The 20,846-nt window shown below is 40.4% G+C and overlaps 1 protein-coding gene across 1 annotated transcript in view; it reads right to left on the bottom strand.

The window, feature by feature from the left end:
* Window positions 1-20,769, bottom strand: part of MTBP (MDM2 binding protein) — a gene marked incomplete at its 5' end in the record, with an annotated part of 27,685 nt that extends 6,916 nt beyond the window's left edge. The window contains 17 exons of the mRNA XM_015826034.2: window positions 479-571; window positions 4,354-4,488; window positions 4,572-4,665; window positions 6,085-6,249; window positions 6,736-6,846; window positions 7,985-8,158; window positions 8,556-8,673; window positions 10,073-10,145; window positions 11,200-11,294; window positions 13,928-14,068; window positions 16,051-16,168; window positions 16,703-16,847; window positions 17,905-17,963; window positions 18,293-18,438; window positions 18,522-18,595; window positions 19,341-19,421; window positions 20,676-20,769. Of these exons, the coding sequence (XP_015681520.2) occupies window positions 479-571; window positions 4,354-4,488; window positions 4,572-4,665; window positions 6,085-6,249; window positions 6,736-6,846; window positions 7,985-8,158; window positions 8,556-8,673; window positions 10,073-10,145; window positions 11,200-11,294; window positions 13,928-14,068; window positions 16,051-16,168; window positions 16,703-16,847; window positions 17,905-17,963; window positions 18,293-18,438; window positions 18,522-18,595; window positions 19,341-19,421; window positions 20,676-20,769 (1,916 nt within the window). The remainder of the gene's footprint in view (window positions 1-478; window positions 572-4,353; window positions 4,489-4,571; window positions 4,666-6,084; window positions 6,250-6,735; window positions 6,847-7,984; window positions 8,159-8,555; window positions 8,674-10,072; window positions 10,146-11,199; window positions 11,295-13,927; window positions 14,069-16,050; window positions 16,169-16,702; window positions 16,848-17,904; window positions 17,964-18,292; window positions 18,439-18,521; window positions 18,596-19,340; window positions 19,422-20,675) is intronic.
* Window positions 20,770-20,846: the final 77 nt, after the last annotated feature.

Below are 20,846 nucleotides of genomic sequence, written 5' to 3'. Positions count from 1 at the left end.
CCCTTTCCTTGTCTCCTGAGAAAGGAGAGCAACTTTAAAACATTCAGCTACCAAAGCAGTTGCTCTAAAACATTCAAAAGTGTATGGAGGGGAAAAAAAAACATTTGGTTTGAGGGCGAGCTTCTTTATCCCTCTTGATGTTTGGTTTATTTATTTAGAAGTTTAAGAAGAGTAAGGGACCTGCCAGGTTGCTTTTTCCCCACTTCTGTTTTGACATGAAAAAGCATTAAATTCAAATAAACAAGGTTAATTGCTCTACTTTCAACTGAAAACATTGTCAGAACATATTTGGTGTTTTCCATTTATAAAAGCGTGCATTCAAATCAAGACATTACTTTTTGATTTCAAGCATTAAATATCCAAATGTGAAAAGAACTGGTAGATATTGTAATATTAAGGTTTAAATATTTTCTAAAACTTGATTTGTACTGAATGAGAAGGCTGAAAAAAAAATTCACGATATTCTGAGGGAACTTACTCAAGACCATGATAATGGCAGCCGGCAGCTTTTTCAAACGGTAAAGCTCTCAGTTTTCGAGGTGTCAGTTCAGGTGTCAAAAAAGCACTGTCACTAAAAATAAATAAATAAATAAATAGAGAATTCACCTGAAACTACAGTTATTGCTTCCTTACAGGCAAAAAACCCACAACCTTTTAACAATAAGAATAGGAACAGTTTCATTAGCAGCATACTGTGAAAGTTCATTTGAAGCTCATCTGATTTGCTGTCTACTTATTTTATATGTATTTATCTCATTTCTATACCATCAGAATCCAAGGACTCCTGGTAGTTTACAACCATAAAAATATATAACAACACTCCAGGCTAGAAGCCAGGAGGCTGTGAGTTCTAGTCCTGCCTCAGTTATGAAAGCCAGCTGGGTGATCTTGAGACAAGTATTCTCTCTCAGCCCAATTCACCTCACAGGGTTCTTGTGGGGAAAATAGGAGGAGGAAGGAATATTATGCCTTCATTGCCTTCAGGCAGGGGTAGGCAACCTTGGCTCTTTTATGACTCGTGAACTTCAACTCCCAGAATTCCTGAGGCAGCATGGCTCAGCTTGGAAACCTCTCCCTTTCCCCTCAGCATGGCTGGCTCAGGAATTCTGGGAGTTGAAGTCCACGAGTCATAAAAGAGCCTAGGTTGCTTACCCCTGCCTTAAGCCATTTATAAAAATCGTAAAGGCAGGATATAAATAAATAAAGGTGAAAAATACAATAAAAATAAAATCGCCATGGTAATTACAATAATCAAACACAATGTTCCGATATAAGCAAACACAGCTGTGAAAGACCCTTTGCAAGAACTCCATTTTGACCACTTAATCATCATAGACCCTCGAGGGGAAGCTTAGGGCATGACATCTCCCACCAAGTTCACATCCTATGATGGAGGCCTCCAAAGCATCCTCACCTGAGGTAAAGATACTAGACAAATTGGTTGGGCTGTTGGTTTGATCTCCGAGCTTGGCGATTTGGCTGCAAACGTTTCGTCTCCATTTGGGGGGACACGTTCAGTGCGCTTTGAATTGTGCTCCTCTGTCAGAGCGCTGGCCTTTAAATTGGTGTGGGTGTTGTTTGACTGGTTGTTTCTTAGTCATGGTTGGTTTTGGGCTGTTTGATTGGCTGGTTGTTGTTGCTGGGCCATGGTCCTTGGTGTTTAAATATCGTCTGTGGTGTTTGTTCATTTGGTTGCCACTGAGTCATGGTCTGGTTTCGGCTTGTTTGTTTGGCTGGCTGTTGTTGTTGAGATGTGGTCTGGTTTCTTGTGGCGGGTTGTGATTTTTGCTGTGGTGGGGTGCCTGTTTGTTCGTTTTAAATGCTGCCTTCGGGATTGTGTTTGAAGTAGTTCCTTCGTTCTCAGCAGTTGGTAGAAGAAACAAGCACCCCACCACACAGCAAAAATCACAACCTCCCACAAGAAACCAGACCATGTCCTGACAACAGCCAGCCAAACAACCCGAAACCAGACCCGAAACCAGATCATGACTTAGAGGCAACCAAATGAACAAACACCATTTGCATCACACAGACGATACTTGAGCATCAAGGGCCATGGCCCAGCAAAAATAACCAGTCAATCAAACAGCCCGAAACCAGATCATGACTCAGAAACATCCAGACAACTAACACCCACACCAATTTACATCACATAAAAAGGTATTTAAAGGTCAGTGCTCTGACAGTGGAACACAATTCAAAGTGCACTGAACATGTCTCCCCGAATGAAGACGAAACGTTTGCAGCCAAATCGCCAAACTCAGAGATCAAACTTACAGCCCAACTACCAACTGGAGCTACTAATATTCAAACAAATTGGTTCTACTTTGAGGAGAGGGTCCTGTAAGTACTCAGCAGGCAAATGTTTAGGCTTTAAAGCAAAACAACACTGAATTGTACCCAGGAGCTTACTGGGAACTAAAGCAACATCTGCACCTTAACTGTGATATGGCTGTATCCAGATAATGTCCAAATTTGTTTTTAAAAACCTAATTTAACCAACAACCATGGATGACAGTCCCAAATACTAAACAAGGGCTAACATTGTTTAGGGTTGGTGGCAATCTGTTCTCCGGGCTTGATGTTTAGCTTCCAAACATTTTGTTACCAGGCTAGGTAACATCCTCAGCGGGACTTCGGTTGAAGCGTCTTGTTTCAGTTCTCTGCTTTTATTGATTTCATGTGGTGGTGTGGCCAGTGGGTCATGTGACTGGCTGCTCATGCCGTGTGACTGATTGGTGATGTTGTGTGAAGGTTACCAAATGAAGAGGTGGTCGGTGCCATTGTTGGTTGGTCGCTCAATTAATATGGCTCCTTATGAGTTCGTAGGCTGGTTCCAAATAGATATGTTTGTTGATCGATCCGTTGGTAGAATACCAGGCTTTAATGAATTTGTGCACATGCAGTGTGGTGACATGTCCAATGATTTTTGTTCAAGATGCTTCAACCAAAGTCCCGCTGAGGTTGGTGACAAAATGTTCTAAAGCTAAACAGCAAGCCCGGAGAACAGACCACCCCCAACATCTACCACCCTAGCTACAAATATTTTCTATTACAGTATTTCTAACATTGTTTAGTTTCCAAAATTGGTCAAAGTTGATTAACTGCTATCACTTTTTGAATTAATCTGGTACTAATCATCCCTCCCAGTGATGATTTCAGTAATAATGACAAGGGCTCCACAATCACACAATGCTAGCTGTGAAATAAGATAAGCGACATACTGTAGATGTAATTATTAGATTTTTATCCCTTAATTGCTTTATGTCTTTATTACTGTATAAATACTCTATGAATAACTCAAGGCAGCAAATATGCCTTCTTCCTTCCTATTTTGGTGTTGGATTTTACTATTACGCTGTTGTACTGTTGTACTCCTGAACCCAATTCCTTGTGAAATTTCTAAGTCATCTAGAAATTCTAGGTGTCATACATTAGTAATTCTATATAGCTCTCCATTATTAAAATAATAGTAACATGAAATGCCCAATAATCAAATATACATTCTATCTGTAGAATCAAGTAGCAGAATTCTGTTTGTCTTGGTAGAGTATTTTGCTGCTCTCTAAAAGTACAGTTTATACATATGGTTAATCAAAACAAGATAACTTGGCTGACATTCCAAAAACGGCATTCATTACCCATTCACAAAAAAAGATCTGGCTTCAATCAGACAGTTTGAATGACATCCTCCCCGCCTCAATTTTCTAGATTAGTTCCTAAAAGTAATTACACTTTTTCATAATGTGAATTTGCAAACTATGATTAGCTTTAATCCTGTGAGCAGATGGTCTGAAATTCTGTTGTCAATGTCAGAGGAAACACTATTAGTTGTGAACAATAACATGACAAGGAACCTGAGGGAGGGAGGGAGGAAGGCCCCACCCCATTTCCAATGCGCCAAACCAGGTTTAAGAATTGTCTGAAGGAATCCCTTGTTATCAGTTTTCATTATGATCTCATCAAGCTTATACCCATATTTTAGTGTGGGTTCAAAGGTTTCTGTTATAATGCAGGGTAAAACAAAGCTCATTTTAATAATTCATTCTGAAAATCTCCTCAGCAATTGTACTGCTGCTATATCCTTCGGAGGAAGACAGAAAGTTGGAGTTTGCAGGTGACTCCCAGACTTCAAATATGGGTATTAGAACCAGTATCTATTAAATTATTAGAGGCGCTTCAAGAGACCACACTGTTGGAAAATTGTGAAGTTTGCAACATCAGTATCGACTGTGAATGCTCCCAGCAGAAATTATGTTCCAACGGAAGAACTAGAACTTGTAGCTACTTAAGGTTCTCAACTGAGTCAACGGCATGTGGGGTTGCATGTTCAAAAGGAGGATTTTACTGCACCTTTTTGGAATGTGTAAGGGCTGCAGATCTCCAACAGGCAATCCTTCTGCAGTGAAGTATTTAAGCATCTCTCTAGCATCAAGTAATGCTGAGTCCTTCTGGCCATTTTTATGGCCCAGCAGCTGTTCAGAAACTCTACAAGGAAAATAAAACCGATGAGCGGAAAGCTACATTCACATGACAGCTACACGCTCATAGGCGTAAATGTTTAATGTTACCTTGTTCTTTGTTTAATCTTTTCAGAATTTTCCAAGTTCTGTAGAACATTTCTTTCAGGCCACTTCAAAGGATTTGAGTCTTTTAGCTTTGGTTCTGAGAAGGGTCGGGACAGCGGGTGAGAGGAAGGGCAAGAAGACAAGGCAAGAATTATATCCATTGAAAAATCTATGGACCTTTATCTTCTATTTTAATTCCAACACAGCTAAGAATGTGCTAGCTTCCCATTCGGTGTAAGTAGAAGTTTTATGAACCAAAATTTGAAAATGTCTATCCAGTTTCAATAAAATAATTTACAAATCTCTTACTTTTGGCAACAACTTAAGTTCCTGTTGTCTACATCAGTGGTGGCGAATCTATGGCACGCGTGCCAGAGGCGGCACTCGGAGCCCTCTCTGTGGGCACACGTGCCGTTGCCCCAGCCTTGCCTCCTCCCGTGACCCCCTCACCAGCAGCCCCCCTGGAGGAGAGTTGCCCCCGAGTGTGGCCCACGCGGAGCAGCGCAGCCAAGGACATGGCAGCCAGGCAGCGTAGACAAGACTCTGCCCTCACACCCCATCGTGCACAGTTGATGCTGTGGGGCGCGGGCAGAGGGCATGGCCGCAATGGTGCTGCTAGGCTGCCTGGGCAATCTGTGGCAGGCCCTGGAAGCAGTGAATGGCCCTGCGGGAAGCAGGGTGGGGGCAGGGCAGGGAGTGGAGCAGGGGTGGGCCAGTTTTTGGGCACTCGGTCTCTAAAAGGTTCGCCATCACTGGTCTACATACTATAAGACCAAGTATTATTAGCTTCAATTATACTTTGTGATAGCAACAAAAATGAACAGTGAAAACATATAAGTCAATTGTAAAGAGACCATGTGCCATGTGACCATGTGCCCGTCATTCTTCTTACAATCTTCATTCTCACAATCATGGGCAGGTAGTCCTCGACAAACAACCACAATTGAGCCCCAAATTTCTGTTGTTAAGTGAGACATTTGTTAAGTGAGTTTTGCCCCATTTTACGACCTTTCTTGCCACAGTTGTTAAGTGAATCATTGCAGTGGATAAGTTAGTAACCAGGTTGCTAAGTAAATCAGGCTTCCCCATTGATTTTGCTTGTCAGAGGATGCCAAAGGGGATCCCACATGACTTTGGAACACAGCAACAGTTGTGAGTATGAACCAGTTGCCAACCATCTGAATTTTGACACGTGATCATGGAAAGGTCGTAACTGTGAAAACCATCCTCAGTCACTTTTTTCAGTGCCATTATAACCTTGAATGGTCGCTAAATGAACTGTTGTAAGTCGAGGACCACCTGTACCAGTGATCTTATCCACTAATACCTTAACCGTATTACCTGCTACCAAAAACGTGCCCTCCGAAGTCCTCCATTAATCAATCTTGAAGTTCAAACACCTCCCATTTCTCTACATGACATTCTGCATTATGAATGCTCATTTATTAAGACAATCTAACTTATAGGCAAAGTATTGATCCTAATCATTCTAATTAAGTAACAAAGTGACACCTACCATAAATTGCTTCTTCATCTCTAGTTTTAATCATTGGTCCTGGATGAATAGTACCTGGATGGCTAACCTTCCATAATTCAAAAAAACGTTCCCTGGTATAGGCTAATAGATATTTCAGTTCATTCTTTAAAGCTACAGGTAGGTGCCCAGCAAATGTTTCTCTCTCTGTAAAACAGAAAACAAAAAAAAATTAGGGATCACTGATATGCTGTTATTAACCCAGGATGTATAATCATGCTAATTCACTAAATTGAATTACTGCATCCTACTGTTATCAAGAAAAAATGGGACAATAAATATAATCCCTTTATAAGCTTATGGAGAAATGCTTCTGCAATTTGCTACACATACACACAAACGCGTCATTTAAGCAGGCATTCATAAAACGTTTTTAAGGTATATTCTTTTTTCCCAGTTTTCCTGATTTACTGAATGAGTTTAGAAGAGCCAAGCAAACATTACAGATTGGAAAATGGAAGGCATCACTCAAGAATTCTCAAAGTGAAACGACTGGGACTGCCATAGCCCCTAAAATAACAAAGCCCATTCTTATTTTCAAATAGTACCCTCTACATTAAGATACCCTGACTGATATGTTTTTACTGATATATTTTCTATCCATTATTCTGTGGTGAGTGTACCATTACTTACTCAGGCAGTGATTCAAAACCAGTGTTTGGAACTGAGCCAGTTTCTTCTCTCTTTGTAAAATCTGTTCTCCATAAAAATGTGGGAAAACTTTGAGAAACTCTTCAAAGAAAACTGTTGATAGAGAAGGGGTGATTTTAAAAAAAAACAAAACACGATCAAATTGCATCAAATGCTAAAATTGTGCCAAATAAATGACTCAAGAGAGCAAATACTGGAAATAATCAAAGAAATCAAATTCAAGGCAACCTCTACTCATAGAACATCTTTATAGAACGTACCATGTACATTTTCTTGAGAAGCAGGACATAAATAGTCCTCAGCTTACAACTAGTCACTTAGCAGCAGTTATGACAGACCCAAATGCTACTTATGACCTTGTTTCAATCTTCTGACATTAGGTTGTACCCCCCCCCAAGCAACTGACCTGCAATTACAGCTGTTTGCAGCATCCCATGGTCACATGACCATGATTTAAGTTGGTTTTGCTGGAAACCAACATTTACTTCTGGTTTCTGATAAAACCCAGTCCAATGGCTTTACTTAATGATTTACAACCATAACAGCCAGGCTCAGTTAAGGCCAAGGACTATCTGTATTATGCTTTGTGTGGAAACTGGATTCGTTAACTCAAAAGTATCTGTAATACTAACAGATACATCATGTGGCTTAAAAAGGCAATTTTGGCAATTGTAATAGCTATAATTCAGTGGTATAGCACATATTTTGCATGTACACAGGGCTGGAAAAAGTCCTTGAGATATTGGGCAGCCAATGCTAATTGGTATCAATAGTATCAAGCTAGATGGACCTACAGTCTTATGTTTTCAAAGCAAGCAGGCAAGTGTGTTTTCTTTATACAAATTGTAAACAAACTAAAAAGGGGAGGTGATCTGGAAAAAAACTCTGTCCATGTCTAGTAAACTTTTGGTGAAGACCCAGAGTGAAGACTTACATTCTTGGAGAACAAAGTGACCGGACAGTCCAGTCAATAGTGAATCAAGATCTTTCTTAATGTCAAATAAGACTCTAATAACAGAGTTATACTTGCATTTTGATATTTGGTTAAAGAAGATAATAGATATGGCTATTCATGATCAATGCATTTAATTCATAGATCTGATTGGTTTTCTGAAGACTAATTTCAAATAATTACCATTTACAAAAAAAGGATGTATTTCACTTATAACTTTTCCCTACTAGAATGAAAATTACACATTTGTGCCTCTTAGTTCAACCACAAAAGGTATACCTGCTTCTATTTCTTCCTTTGTTGTCATCAGCTTTCCTACAGTTTCTGCAAGAGTGACAGAACCATTGATCTGATTGGCTGAATAGATTATTGTTGCTTTACATCCTCCATAGCCATTGCCTTGCACCAAGAAATAATAATTGCAAGTTTCTCCTTTAAGTTCAACTTCTGGAACTAAAGAGAAATATACCTTAATATTTACAACAATTAAAAGTGTTCTGTTCATAAACACACACCAAAAACCTAGATGAAATCAGCATGAATGCTAGACTTCAAGTAGCCAGGATTCCTGATTTCAGTAGTAAGTTATCTAAAGTTCAAGCTATATATTGTTTTTTTAAAAAAGATTTCTTTAGAGTTAGCATCACTGTTTTCCAACCTTAAGAGAAAGCAGAGACCCAAGTTTTACAACTTTTCTGCTGACCATACCAGAAGAAGCCAGAGTAGAGGAGATCTGTCAATGTCTTTCTTAATCACAGTTTTCTGTACCACCCAAGCATTCTTTATCTTTGATCAACTCAGTGAAATGGGGGAAAACAGCATATTGTGGAAACAATGCAACTTTACTTACTGCTGAGACTTTTGTGCTTTTCAGCTATACATTCCTTCCATTTTTTTGTACTTAGCTGGCTGGGTACAGGATTCAACATACGGCTTATACTGCAAGGCAATACAAATAAAGCTCCCACCTGCAGATTAAACATGTATAGACTGGATGATTAATAAATCTTCTCAGATACTGATATATAAAATGTCCTCATGCATAAGCAGAGGGAGACTGATTAAGAAATACAATAAATAGACAGACAGACAGACAGATTAGATACAGACAGACATGTCTATGGAGTTTCTCAGTCATCCATATCCACTTGCTCTATTCAGGTGACCCTGAGGGCACAGATAAACCTCACAAGTGGCCTCAAAAGAGTGTTAACGATCAGATGACTGCAAGGAACATAAGTCTTTCCATTCTCCACCATTCAGTCAGAATGGAAGAAGCTTCTTGGATGAGAAGCAAAACATCAACAAAATCCAGTCGCCTTTTGAAAAGTACCTTTGAGGCAGAGACCAAAGCTAACAGGGCATCAGATGATGTCAGCCCCACTAGATAGACCACATCAGGAAACCAACGCCATACGAAGACTAGAACTCTACTTTATTGAGGTAGGCTCAATAACAGAATCTTCCAAGGCTAATTTTGCTATATATCTCCCCCCAATAAATCATTCCCAAGCTGTTTCCAAATATTATCTTGTTTCTCTGGACTTTAAAAGGTTTCAGCCTCTTTTGCTTAGTACATGGTTCTTGCATATGTTCAGAAAGCAACGGGTGGAAACTAATCAAGGAGAGAAGCAACCTAGAACTAAGGAGAAACTTCCTGACAGTGAGAACAATTAACCTGTGGAACAACCTGCCTCCAGAAGCGGTGAATGCTCCAACACTGGAAGTTTTTAAGAAGAGACTGGACACCCATTTGTCCGAAATGGTATAGGGTTTCCTGCCTGAGCAGGGGGTTGGACTAGATGACCTCCAAGGTCCCTTCCAACTTTACTACTACTACTACTACTACTACTACTACTACTACTACTACTACTACTACTACTACTATTATTATTATTATTATTATTATTATTATTATTATTATTATTATTATTATTATCTTCTTCCTTACTCTCCACAGCTATCTTTAGTCAGGACACGAAAATGATGTCACCAGGAACTGTAACCAAGAAAGATGCGTACTCTAACTCTACATTTCCTCACATCCTAATTTGTTAAGGTAGGAAGGGTGCTAACTTCAAGCCTATCGCTCAACACTATCAATATCTCGGTTGATAGTATTGATCCGACCAAATCAGAAGGCAGTTGCTTCGATTCAAGATCAAAATCCTTGTGGGAAAGAAGTGATTATCCTTCCAAGAGACTCCAAAACAACCATTGTTAAACTGATTGTTTTAATTTAAGTCAATATAGTCAGCCGTCAGATTTACCCTAGAAACAAGGGTTCTTTTAGGGAATACACGTAAATTACTTTTAACTAACTTTCATTCTGCTAAAAGTGAATTTTAATAAAAAGCCACAATCTACCTTTCCATGTAGAGAAGAAAGCTGATCCCACAATAGTAGAGACTTCTTCTCGGCATCGGTTCTAGCCAACGTCCTAGACAAAGTTTAGGAATCATGCCCTCAGAGCTACAAAGTGCAAAAGTCAATACAGGTAGTCCTCAACTTATGACCACAATTAAGCCCAAAATTTCTGTCGCTAACTGAGGCATATTTTAAGTGAGTTTTGCCCCATCTTGCTGTTAAGTGAATTACTGCAGTTGTTAAGTTAGTAACATGGTTGTTAAGTGAATCTGGCTTCCCCATTGACTTTGCTTGTCAGAAGGTCGCAAAAAGGGATGACGCGACACCGGGACACTGCAATTGTCATAAATGAAAGTCAATTGTCAAGCACGTGATCCTGGGGACGCTGCAACGGTCATGAAGTGTGAAAAATGGTCATAAGTTACTTTTTTCAGTGCCGTTGTAACTACGACTACTTGTATACAAATATGGAACAATAACCCTCAGTACTGGTGAGATGATTAGATAATCTAAGAGTATTCCTGAGTGTTGCAGAGTGTAACAAACAGGACCAATAAGAAACATTTTTTCCAATCCTTTCCAAGACTATACGGAAACTAATCAAGAAGAAAACCAACCTAGTACTAAGGAGAAATTTCCTGATAATTAGAAAATTAATTAGTGGAACAATTTGCCTCCAAAAGTTGTGGGTGCTCCATCACTGGAGGTTTTTAAGAAGAGATTGGACAGCCATTTGGATTGAAATGGCATAGGGTCTCCTGTTTGAGCAAGGGGTTGGACTAGAAGACCTCCAAGGTCCCTTCCAACTTTGTTATTCTGTTATTCTATATTACTATTTGACTTTGCCAAGGGCTAGGAGTATACAGTGCTATGTACTTTGAGAATGAACCCACTGCATTCAGTGGAAGTGTCTTCCACACTGATAGAATGAATGACTGCCTCTATAAAACTTAAAGCAATGCTAGCAATAGTTGTACCATTCATTAAAACTGTCATTCATGACAGTGCATATTTATGAGAGTATTTAGTTTACTTGCTCTAAAGATTTCCTGTTTCTGACATTCCCAGTCTCCAGGGACGTAAAAACTCCTAAATCAAACCAAATGACATCTGCTATAAAAGGATACAGCTCAAACGTGAAGTTTGACACTAAGCATGCAGGCAGGTGAGTCAACAGCACCATCTGTACAAATTTTAAAGCAGGACCGTAATAATGAAACACCTGAAAGAAAATTAAAAGGTAATTTGGATGGTGTATTCCAGCACACACTATCAAAACTTGTTTTGGGGAAAAAAGTCTGTAGATAGGAGCTTTCTATTTTTCCATTCCCCTTGTACACCTCCAAAAATTTCAAAGTTGAGAGATTCAACAAAGGTGATAAAGTCTGCCACAATGAAGCAAAATTGATAATGATCAAAAAATAAACAATGTAGATTGAGTTTAATTGGACAAAACAGAATTCATTCCTTATTTGTCCTAGCAAGCAAACTCTATGAGCAAGTAGCAATATTGACCTGAATCACAAAAGAATGCAAACGACCAGCTGTCTGCAAGGAGTATAAATCCTTCCATTCCCCACCATCCAGTCAGAACTGAAGAAGCTTCTTGGATGAGAAGCAAAAACTTCTTCAAAGGAAAACAAGGAAGTCCAGTTGCCTTGTGAAAAAGTACACCCTTGGGATTGACCTGAATTATTTCAACAGTTTAAATTCTTTTTTAAACTTTTCTTTTTGTTAGGTTACCTGATTGGTTCTCTTAGATTCTATATTTTTAGGGCAGCCAACCTAGCTATTTTCCTTGCATGTCCCACTGTGCATTTATGGTGACATGGAGTGTATAAGGTAGTGGTGGCGAACCTATGGCACGCGTGCCAGAGGCGGCACTCGAAGCCCTCTCTGTGGGCACGTGCTGTTGCCCCAGCCCCGCCTCCCCCCGCGGCCCCCTCCTCACCGGCAGCCCCCCTGGAGGAGAGTCGCCCCCGGGCGTGGCCCACATGGAGCAGTGCAGCCAAGGACATAGCCGGGGAGCAGGGACAAGACTCCGCCCTTGCGCCCCATAGCATGCATATGATGCAGGGTGCAAGTGGAAGGCGTGGCTGCCATGGCGCTGCAGGGCTGCCATGGCGATCTGCTGTGGCGGGCCATGAAGGCGGTGCGTGGCCCTGCGAGTGGGCGGGGCAGGGCAGGCAGGGCGGGAGGCGGAGCGGGGACGGTTTTTGGGCACTCGGTCTCTAAAAGGTTCGCCATCACTGGTATAGAGTCTCCTGCTTGAGAAAGGAGTTGGACTAGAAGGCTATAAATGCACACTGAAAAACAAGCATTAAGGGATAAATTTGCTTTCTTTCTATACCCTTGCCAGGCTGGATATCAAAGATGAGGCTTCAGGAGAGAAACGGTCTCAACCACCAGGTCTCAGAAGCAGGCTAGGATGTCCCAAAGGTGCATTTTCAAAAGGCAACTGGACTTGTTTTTTCCTTGAAGACGTTAACGATCAGATGACTGCAAAGAATATAAATCCTTCCATCCTCCACCGTTCAGTCAGGACTGGAGAAGCTTCTTGAATGAGAAGTGAAACGTCTTCAAGGAAAAACAAAGTCCAGCTGCCTTTTGAAAAAGCACCTTTGGGACAAGCATGACCTGGATGATTGAGAATCTCCATAGATATTAGGCTAAGATGCAATTGCAGAGAAGGGGACCTATTGCTCCCAGCTGTGTTCTGCACAAGGCAAAAGAAAAAAAAATGCTTTAATTTCCCTGGCAGACAGAAACGTCTGTCATCGGAAGCTGACAAGCCAGAAATTCCACATTCCTGATAATAAAATTCTGAGCAGCTTTCTTTCATTTAAAACCTCATCTGGTCATATCAAACAGTCTATCGCAGTGGTGGCGAACCTATGGCACGCGTGCCAGAGGCGGCACTCAGAGCCCTCTCTGTGGGCACGTGTGCCATGGGCCCAGCCCCACCTCCCCCTGCGGCTCCCTCACCAGCAGCCCCCCCCCCAGAGAGTTGCCCCCGGGTGTGGCCTGTGTGGAGCAGCATAGCCAAGCACATAGCCAGGCAGCAGGGACAAGACTCCGCCCTGATGCCCCAGATGATGCTGTGGGGTGTGGATGGAGGGCATGGCCACCATCGCGCTGCAGGACTGCCTGGGCGATCTGCTGCGGCGGGCCATGGAAGCGGTGGGTGGCCCTGTGGGTGGGTGGGGCAGGGCAGAGTGGGGGTGGAGTAGGGTCAGGTGGGGTGGGGGCGGAGAGAGCGGGGGCAGAGTGGGGGCGGGGTAGTTTTTGTGCACTCAGTCTCTAAAAGGTTCGCCATCACTGGTCTGTCGGTTACTATGTGTTCAAATTCAGTTTTCTTAAAATGAAATCTGACATGTGTTTTGCCCTGATTATCCCAGTAAAAAAAACACAGAGAATTGCAGATTATTCCATCTATATTGAGAGTCTATACTGAGACAGAGTTCTAAGTGTGCATATATATATACCAGCGTATCCTAAAAAACCTTGGGAAATGCAAACTTTGTTACTTAAATTATTGAGTTGAGATTCTCTTCTTTTTTTCTTTGAATTGTAGTTACTCCTGGAGAACAAAGGAGCTAGATTTCCAAAACAGGGTAATGACACTGTGAAATACATTTTTGATTTCCAAAATCACTATGCCTCTACATAGGTGCATTTTATTTACTTAACCATAAAAAGCTAGATTTTAAAATGTTTTCTTTTCTGGATGAATATTGTTTCCAAGTTTTTTTTTAAAAAAGTAATATTCTATTTTATGGCACAGTTGGGCCTAGATTTATCCGTTTTCTAAAATGCTAAGAACTGCAAATCAGACAGACCAAATGCTTTAATTACCTCTGGACAACGAATACTGGTATACTTGGACTTTTTATTTTCAGCAGCAGCAGAGAAAGTATTTGAGCAGAAGGGGCTGAATGGCCTTCCAGATGCAGTGCCTTTTATACAAAAGTCTGGAAATGTGATTTCAGGTCCAAGCTGGAAAAAAAAAAAGAAAAGTATAACTATAAAGCTCTTAAGTGTTACCTCCCCCCCCCATTATTAAGGTTGTCTTGGCTATTATATAAAATGAAACATTAAAATGCAGCCAGTGGAATTTGAAAACACAGTACTTATGGGTCCAAAGATGCCTATATAAAATATAAGCAACAAAGATGATTAGGGGACTGGAGGCTAAAGCATATAAGGAACGGTTGCTGGAATTGGGTATGTCTAGTTTAACGAAGAGAAGGACGAGGGGGGACATGATAGCAGTCTTCCAATATCTCAGGGGCTGCCACAAAGAAGAGGGAGTCAAGCTATTCTCCAAGGCACCAGAAGGCAGGACAAGAAGCAACGGGTGGAAACTAAGCAAGGAGAGAAGCAACCTAGAACTAAGGAGAAACTTCCTGACAGTGAGAACAATTAACCAGTGGAACAACCTGCCTCCAGAAGCGGTGAATGCTCCAACACTGGAAGTTTTTAAGAAGAGACTGGACAGCCATTTGTCTGAAATGGTATAGGGTTTCCTGCCTGAGCAGAGGGTTGGACTAGATGACCTTCAAGGTCCCTTCCAACTTTACTACTATTATTATTATTATTATTATTATTATTATTATTATTATTATTATTATTATTATAATAATAATAATAGTTAGCCCAATCATTTTCTTCTGTAGGTTCTCAAGTACATTGACCCCCCAATAATGTCTCATATCCCCCCCCAGATGAGATAGAACACTGCCTTCTAATCCTATTTCCTTTCTCTTTTGTGCACAATATTCTAATCTGAGCTCACCATATTTTTTTTAACTCCTTTCACTCTTCCCAGCCTTTCATCCATGTTGAAATAGAAAGAGTAGCTCGATAGTACGATGGATGGCATATAAATTTGATGGCATATAAATATCTAAATTACTTTCTCAGATCTGCAAACTGTGCTGCCTCCCGCTCTCCCCCGCCCCAAAACTATGGATAGAACAAATAATAATAATAATAATAATAATAATAATAATAATGATGATGATGATGATGATGATGATGATAAAGTTGGAAGGGACCTTGGAGGTCATTTAGTCCAACCCCCTGCTCAGGCAGGAAACCCTATACCATTTCAGACAAATGGCTGTCCAGTCTCTTCTTAAAAACTTCCAGTGTTGGCGCATTCACCGCTTCTGGAGGCAGGTTGTTCCACTGGTTAATTGTTCTAATTGTCAGGAAGTTTCTCCTTAGTTCTAGGTTGCTTCTCTCCTTGGTTAGTTTCCACCCGTTGCTTCTTGTCCTGCCTTCAGGCGCTTTGGAGAATAGCTTGACTGCCTCTTCTTTGGGGCAGCCCCTGAGATATTGGAACACTGCTATCATGTCCCCCCTCGTCCTTCTCTTCATTAAACTAGACATACCCAATTCCAGCAATCTTTTATTCTATTCATGAAAGGGGTTCTTATCCAGTGCAGTTATTTATTGAGCCTCTTCAATCTTACTGAGCCTTTTACTGAGAGAAAGTGATCTTTATTTCAATTTCTGGAATTTTTTAAGTTGTCCAACTGGCTGCAGGAGTGAGAAGATAAAAAAAAAGTGTAGTCCCATGATTGAACCTCATGCTCCTGGCAAAGGTTTNTATTCTATTCATGAAAGGGGTTCTTATCCAGTGCAGTTATTTATTGAGCCTCTTCAATCTTACTGAGCCTTTTACTGAGAGAAAGTGATCTTTATTTCAATTTCTGGAATTTTTTAAGTTGTCCAACTGGCTGCAGGAGTGAGAAGATAAAAAAAAAGTGTAGTCCCATGATTGAACCTCATGCTCCTGGCAAAGGTTTCTTCAGCTAGAACCCAAGACTAAACTTATAACAACATGGAGTTCTCTAATACCCCGCATTCAATGAAAATAACAGGTGGATAAAGATTTCCACATATAAATCCAGTGTGCATTTTTCAGCCACTTAATGTGCCATTATTCTTCCAAGAAAATTTCATACCAATACCTTTTGTTCCCATATTTGAATCTTTCCTCTCCACAATTCCCTTGAATCAATGCTGTCTGTTAAGTTTTCAGGAGCTATTATGTCAGCAGAAAGATATTCTGCAAATTTTTGCCAAGTACTGTAAGAAGAAAGCAGGTATTAAGTCGTGCACATTTCGCTTTGCAACTTTCAAGGTTAATGTTTTGTATAACTTTTAGGACACTAAATATGATTCCACAGTATTACAAAAATCAGCTACGGAATGTCATTTATCATTTTGTAAAGCATTTGGATCTTACTCATATCGTTACCTATTTTACCCTGTTAGATTTGTATCTCACTTTTCTTTAAGGCAGCATGCATCTCCCATCTCAATGCAAGGTAAATTGGGCTGGGTGATTGGCAAAGAGATGGACAACTTGCCCAAAGTTGTCCTGTGAACTTCAACAGCTTAGGACACCAAAATGTGGCTATGTGATTGTGTGGCGCTGAGTGGTGGCAGCTATCATAACTTTGAATCTGAAATGTAAGTACTTTTCTTGAGGTCCATCATAACTTCAAACGGTCCCTAGGCGACTGGTCATTAAGGATTACATGTGTTGTCCTAAAATAACATCAGTAACCCTCCCTTTCTCAATTCTCTTATTTGAAGAATTTAAATGCCACTACTCACGTGCTGCTTTTGTTTGCTACAATAGTGATCTTTGCTGCATGCCATTCCCTTAAGTGTTTTAGAGCACCAATGACAGGTAAACAGTCTTTTAACTGAGGGGCCTCTGTTTCTGAAGACTGGAGAATAACGTCAACCATTGCTTTTCCTGCAGAAGCAAATGTCACAGGAATAAAAAGAAGTCATGACATTTCAGTCTTTGCTTTTTTTTTTTTACAGGAGCAGGAAATTGAACACTGAACATTGGATTCCTCTGTTTTTCAACCCGGTCAGATTGAATTGGCTGGGCAGATGCGATGGGAAATACAGTAGGTGCTCCCTCAACCAGGCCTTATACATGGAAGGCTTTACAGATAATAAGAAGCACTTGAATCATATCCAGAAGCCAACTTGCCATCAGGACAGCTCCCAAGTAGAGGTTTTTACCAAAGCATACTTTTCAATGCCCAGGTTGCTTGTTCTGGATCAGAAGCTTCCAAGTCAAGGGCAGCTCCATAATTCAACAACCCATATTCATAGAGCCAATCTGGCATAGTGACTAAGATGCTGGACTGGAAACTGGAAGGTTGAGTTCTAGTCCTCCCTTAGGCACAGAAACTGGCTGGGTGACTTTGGACCAGTCCCTCACTTTCAGCGCAACCCACCTCACAGAATTGTGGCTGTGAAGAGCATAAGGTATATATACTGCATGAGGTATATAAAAATCAGATAAACAAAATCAATAGAAGAGAATATTTGTACCTCAGGGCTGAATTGCAGGATCATTGGTACACTCTGAGCTTGGTTGTTTTCTTGCAGGTGTTTCATTACCAAACTAGGTAACATCATCAGTGCTTGGGACGTAGCTAAGTTAATATAGTTTGGTAATGAAACGTCTGCAAGAAAACCACCAAGTTCAGAGAGCACCAAGAATCCCACACAGACAAAATCCTTTCCTTTACTGCTAATTACACTGTCGCCTTTGGTATGGAGTGTGTTTTATTCCTTTAGATTATTTTAAGCAAAATTGCATGCTATTAAATAATTTCTCCTAGCAAGGGCATCCTTCCAGATTTTTTCTTTATAATTTATAATTGCCTGTAAGGTGTCCTTGTGTGCTATTTACCAGAGCATTATTATAAGCAGAGGACAGACTAACTGCCTCAAAGGTACTTTGAGAAGCAAAATGATTTTGTCACAAAGATACTTTGTTTCTATGGTATTACCAGGAGCAGGAAGTTTATCTGCTAAAAGATGTATGCTCTCCGCAGATTCTTCATATAGACTGAAATATAAGAATGAAAAATATAAAAAAAATATTCTCATTCAAGAATAATATGCTTTATCCAATACAAGTATCAAAATTATGAAGCACTGTATTTAAATATGGAAAAAGAGAAAAAATGATTTACTTCAAATGAAATGCATGCCATCAAAGTTTTGGTTAATGAATTTATCAGCATCAACAATTTCTTGCTAAATCAGCTATTCTGCTGCTACTCCTAGTAAGAATGCTTACTTTCCCCTATATATTCAAAGACCATTCCAAAGTTCAGAAACTATATTCTCAGATATATTTTCCAACATATTACTATACAAAATAGATCAACTTACTCAATGAGTGATACTGATTCCCAACTATTATCTTCTTCCTCAACATTTTGATCAGCAAGATATTCTTTAATATTTCTTCGAATAGAGCTTTTGCTTTGTTCTGTCTCTTCATCAAAACTGATGTCCTCCCAGTCGGTACTACAAAACTATTCAATTAAAAGAAAATTCTATAAGGGTTGAAAAAACTGGAACTAATGTTTGGGGTAATTATATGTTTCCAGTGACTCACCTGGGAAAATCCACAGATTGACTGAACTGCAAAATACCATTCTTTCACATATGGAATGCCAGTAAGAGAACATGCTAAAAGGAGAAGTAATATACACGTTACAATGAATTTTAGAAAGTTTAAAATACAAGCCTCATTTTTTTCAGGAAAACACGCTACATGAAATGCCACGATTCCAATAGCTCTTAAGAATTAAAATAGCATACAAGGAAATAAAGCAATCCCTTTCTCTCTAGAAACGTAAAAACCAATATAGCGGTAGCAAAGCCAAAGTGCTATTTCGGATAAATGCAGTAATTAACTGTGCTTTCTTTCCTCCCCATCACTCACGAAAAAGTTAGCTGGTTGTTTTTCTGTCAGTGTTTTGATTTTTTTTTTTAAAAAAAATGTATTGTATGTCACAAATATATTTGCCTGCATTGTAGGGAGAAAGCTAGTGGTTTTATTTATTAAGCTACTTATGACTCCCAGGAGGGAGGGGGCTGAATTCCAGAGGAGCTAGAGATAGTTGTGTGAGAGAAAAAGGGTGAAGACAGCTCCTCCCTAATAGTTCTCAGAGTATATGCTTTATGCAAGTTTGCTTTAGTTTGGCAAGATTGATGTCAGGCTCCAAAAACCAAGAAAGACACTTTGTGATTCTTCCAAGCATATTTCTTTATTGTTCCTCTCCTTTGCCTTCTATAGCCAACAATGAGATATTTCAGCAAGCTCAAAAGCAGCAAAGCTTTCAGACATTCACTCCTGCTATGTCCTCAGCAGTTTAAGTTCACCCACTGTGCTAGGCAGAATGTAGTTTGCTGTAGAAGAGCTTCGCCTTACCTGGGAAAGTTTCAAATGTTGCCTTTTGAGAGGGATTGCAATTTATTTCCAGCAAGTTATAAATATTTTCAGCCGTCAAACCTGGAAAACATAATTGAGTTTATTGAAAAATCACAAAAACAAAGCTGCGTGGTCTATTTATCCAAGTACAAAATCTCATTTTACAAACTCCACTGGCAACTCTAGCAAATAGGTAAAAATGAATTAGTTTAAAACTTGGTGGGGGTTTTTTTGCACCTGTGTTTGTGTAGAATCTGGGTTTGAGTGCAAGATCTTGGGGGTTTTCTGAGAAACCCTGCTGGCAATCCTGCTCGGTGTATGCATCCCACGGTCAAGACTACTATCTTGGAGAACAAAGTACATAAAATAAGTTTGTCAGGACTCAGATCTCCCTAGAAGATTGATGGGGCTACATTAGTTTAACCGGAGTCTGCTTTGCATTAAAAGAAGCATTAGCTGACTAAGTCAATACACTTTTAAAATAGGTTTCCTTAAAACAACCATCTCTCCCCCCCCACCATCACACATCCCATAACTTAGTTTACCATGAAGTAGGAACAGGACTAGTGGTTTAAACAGGAGAAAAAGCCAAGTAGGGAGAAAAAAAGAACCTGATCTCTTAACTATCAAATAATTAATCCTATCAACATTTTTTTGGGGGGGGAGGGGTATTTCAAATTCCGTAGGCAGCACAAATCATTATTCCAAACATCCCTTCATAGTTACCCACTGGTACTTGCAATACAGAAGTACCCAAAGGTACTTTAAAAAAATAAAAATAGAAAAATTCTCTCTGCTCAGTGAAAGATTATACACTTATTTTTCTAGTTTCATGGTTGGAGAGGGGATAACCTGGCATTCTAGGTTATCCTGCAATAACCCAAGACATCCGAAATGGTATAGTGTTTCCTGCCTGAGCAGGGGGTTGGACTAGATGACCTTCAAGATCCCTTCCAACTTTACTACTACTACTACTACTACTACTACTACTACTACTACTACTACTACTACTACTACTACTACTACTATTATTATTATTATTATCTAGGAAGGCAGCCTAGTGGGAAGGCTCTCATAAACAGACAGCAGAAATCGAACGGGAAAAGGACAGAGGCTGCCCTACCAATCCCACAGGCCCGCTAAGTAGCAGCACTAATCCATCCTCTCTAAAAACTAAGCTATCGGATGGGAGACCACTCGGAGATGCCAGTACAGGCAGGGAAAGCAAATCTCCCAAGAGGTCAAAGTTAGCAACTCGTTCCTATAAAAATTAAAAAAAAAGTCGCGGACGTGTCTTTGATAAGAGTGAAGGAGGGAGCCATCTCGAAACGGCACCTGAAAGGCCTCCAGGATCGGTCTGGCCGCGCCGGAGCCGCCAGCTGAGGAAGAGCAGATAGCGGTCCATAGCTGTCGTCGTCGCCGCCGCCAGTTAAACCTCCCGCGCCGCCCCTCCGACACTTCCCGCCTCGGGTGGTCCGCCCCTTCCGCTACTGAGGAAGGGGACCG

Source organism: Protobothrops mucrosquamatus, unplaced genomic scaffold, assembly GCF_001527695.2.
Source record: "Protobothrops mucrosquamatus isolate PMUCROS unplaced genomic scaffold, P.Mucros_1.0 scaffold2934, whole genome shotgun sequence".
Classification (NCBI taxonomy): Eukaryota; Metazoa; Chordata; class Lepidosauria; order Squamata; family Viperidae; genus Protobothrops; species Protobothrops mucrosquamatus.
The sequence above is the reverse complement of the archived record's forward strand: the minus strand, read 5'-3'. Positions and strand labels throughout refer to the sequence as shown.